This window comes from Myotis brandtii, unplaced genomic scaffold (assembly GCF_000412655.1).
Source record: "Myotis brandtii unplaced genomic scaffold, ASM41265v1 scaffold434, whole genome shotgun sequence".
NCBI lineage: Eukaryota > Metazoa > Chordata > Mammalia > Chiroptera > Vespertilionidae > Myotis > Myotis brandtii.
In genome coordinates, this window is record NW_005366599.1 from 849,158 (window position 1) to 851,545 (window position 2,388).

The 2,388-nt window shown below is 66.0% G+C and overlaps 1 protein-coding gene across 1 annotated transcript in view; it reads right to left on the reverse strand.

The window, feature by feature from the left end:
- The window catches only part of LRRC47 (leucine rich repeat containing 47), a 10,824-nt gene that overhangs the window by 6,058 nt on the left and 2,378 nt on the right, over positions 1–2,388 (reverse strand). Inside the window, exons 2-3 of the mRNA XM_014546189.1 lie at positions 881–1,407; positions 1–37 (exon numbers count right to left, since the gene is read on the reverse strand). Of these exons, the coding sequence (XP_014401675.1) occupies positions 1–37; positions 881–1,407 (564 nt within the window). The remainder of the gene's footprint in view (positions 38–880; positions 1,408–2,388) is intronic.

Below are 2,388 nucleotides of genomic sequence, written 5' to 3' on the forward strand. Positions count from 1 at the left end.
CCGTCCGCTTCTCGCAGAGGTCCTCGTGCAGCTTCGTCTGCAACGCGAGATCGCGGGCGCTCAGAGCCAGGCGTGTGCGGGCGGGAGCTGCCCAACCACTCAGCACTGCCGCCTCCTGCCTCCTGCCTCCCGCCAGAAGCATCCTGTGAAACCGCCCCCGGCAAACAGCTTCTTCCCGTCACCAGGGCTTTCCTCGTCCCTGACGCTAGAGCACAATGTGGGAGGCGTCCGTCCGAGAAGCCACGGGAACGACACTCCTGGCTGAGCTCACAGCAGCACGACTCAAACATGACCCCACGACGTTCCCCCGAACGCCAGCTCCGCGCTGGACGCCTGGCCCTGCCTCTGCCCCTCCCAGGGCAGGACTCCTGACCCGCGGGAGCCTCCGGAAGCCGCCTGTCCCCGGCCACCCCAGGGCCTCCTCACGTCAGAGACGCGCCTGCTATTTTAAAAGAGGGGCACGCGGCACGGAGGCAACCCATCAGGACGTTTGTCTCGCTAAACCCTAAACAAACAGCACGACTGGCGTGGGAATGTGCTGGTGAGAGCTGCTGACTCTGACACCACCTTATGTGGAACTGAGTGATTCATTACGGAAACCAGACACTCCAGCAACTCGGGAACTGGAGGAACACTCCGGCCCCAGGGCAACAAGGCCGCCCGCAGAAGCAGCCTCCACCCGGCTCCGCCAGGCACAATGGTTGTGTGTGTGTGTGAGGCGCCCTCGATGTGCCCAGCACACTCGGCTGCCCACGGCCCACACGCTGCTCACCAATATCCAGGGCAGGGCCGCTGCGTTCCCATTTCCCAGGAGAGGAAACTGAGGCACGCAGAGGTGGTGTCTCCTCGCCCCCACCCCCCGCTGGCCGCCTGCACCCACCTGAGAGGTGAGGAAGCGCTTGAGTGCGTTGCCAGTCTGCAGGTCCATGCCCCTCACGACAGCCCCCACGAGGAACGGCCGCACGCCCTTGACCTCGGGGCCGGCCGTGATGGTCAGTGGGGCCGGGTTCTCTGAGACGTGCAGCACTCGGAGCAGCAGCCGGCTGGCCTCGGCCACCTCCTCCTCCTCGCCCTCCCTCTTCCTCCGCTCCCTCCTCTGGCGCCGGCTCTCCTCCTTCTCGGGGTCGGCCCTGCCCTTGGCCCTGCCGCGGCCCCCCGCCCGCAGGTACTCCAGGATGGACTTGGTCTGGCAGCTGCCCAGCATCTTCTCCAGGCGCCTGTCCTTCAGCTGGTTCCCGTGGAGGTTGAGCTCCCTGAGCTTGGGGCAGTCGGCCAGCTCCGCGGGGACCTCGCTCAGCTGGTTGTTGGCGAGGTCCAGCGTCTGCAGGGCAGAGAGCGCGTCAGGCACGGAGCACCCCACGCGCAGGCGACGCGGCCAGGGGTCTCCATGAAACACCTGCTCTGACCCTCAGGCTCCTCGGGTCCCAGCTACAGCAACGTTTCAGGTGGACGGTTAGTGAGAGGACAAGGCAGCAAGGGGCAGGGGAACGCGAAATCTGACACGTGGTGCTTCAGGGGACAACATGCCCCGCACAATGGCGCTGACGGATCTCTCCCCACTGACACGCAGCGCAGGACGCACTCACATCCGCGGGCACGGGGAACAGGGCTGACACTGCAGGGCCGCTGTCTGCCCGTAGAGCAGGGGCAGATCCTGCCCTCAAAACAGGAATCAAACAAAGAAACGGGTCGAGGAAGCCAGACCGATCTTCAGTTCCCGCGGAGGGGCCTCCGCTGGTCACCCTGCCACAGGCTGTCCCCACGTGGACGCCAGGCCTTTCTCCACTCAGGCTGGACTGGACCGGGTGGGGCGAGGCGGTCTCTGGCCCCAGGTGACCTGGCAGCTCCTCCCATCGAGAGGCGGGGCCTGCACTGAGCCAGGAACCCCAACGCCCAGTGATGGTGACAGTGGCTGTCCTGAGCCAGGCTGCACACCCCCCGCAGAAGCCAGCCCGGCCACCTAGACAAGCTGTCCCGGAAGCCTGGAGAGCAGGGCAGGGCTGATGTGCCAGGTCAGGGTGGCTCTGAGTCCCTGTGCCGTACAAAAGGGCAGTAGCTGGCCAGCTGCACCTGGGTCACCCTCATCCCGGCACCAAAACACGCTGGCTGGGTGGCTGGGACGTGTCTGCCTCCAGCATGAAGAGCTGGCAGGAGAGGGGGTGAGGGAGGGGCCCTGTAGAGCAGGGCAGAATGGAGGCACCCTCAGGACCCAGGCAAACGCACTGGGGCAGGAGGCTGAGCAAGGCTCTCCCAGGGGAAGCTGCGCCCCAACCAGAGGACGTGAAACCCATATTTCCTCAAAGGGGGATGAACGGGTGGGAGTGGCCCCCAGCAACAGCCTGGACCTGACACACGGAGGGGAGGGGACGGGAGGGGAGGGGGGGGGGC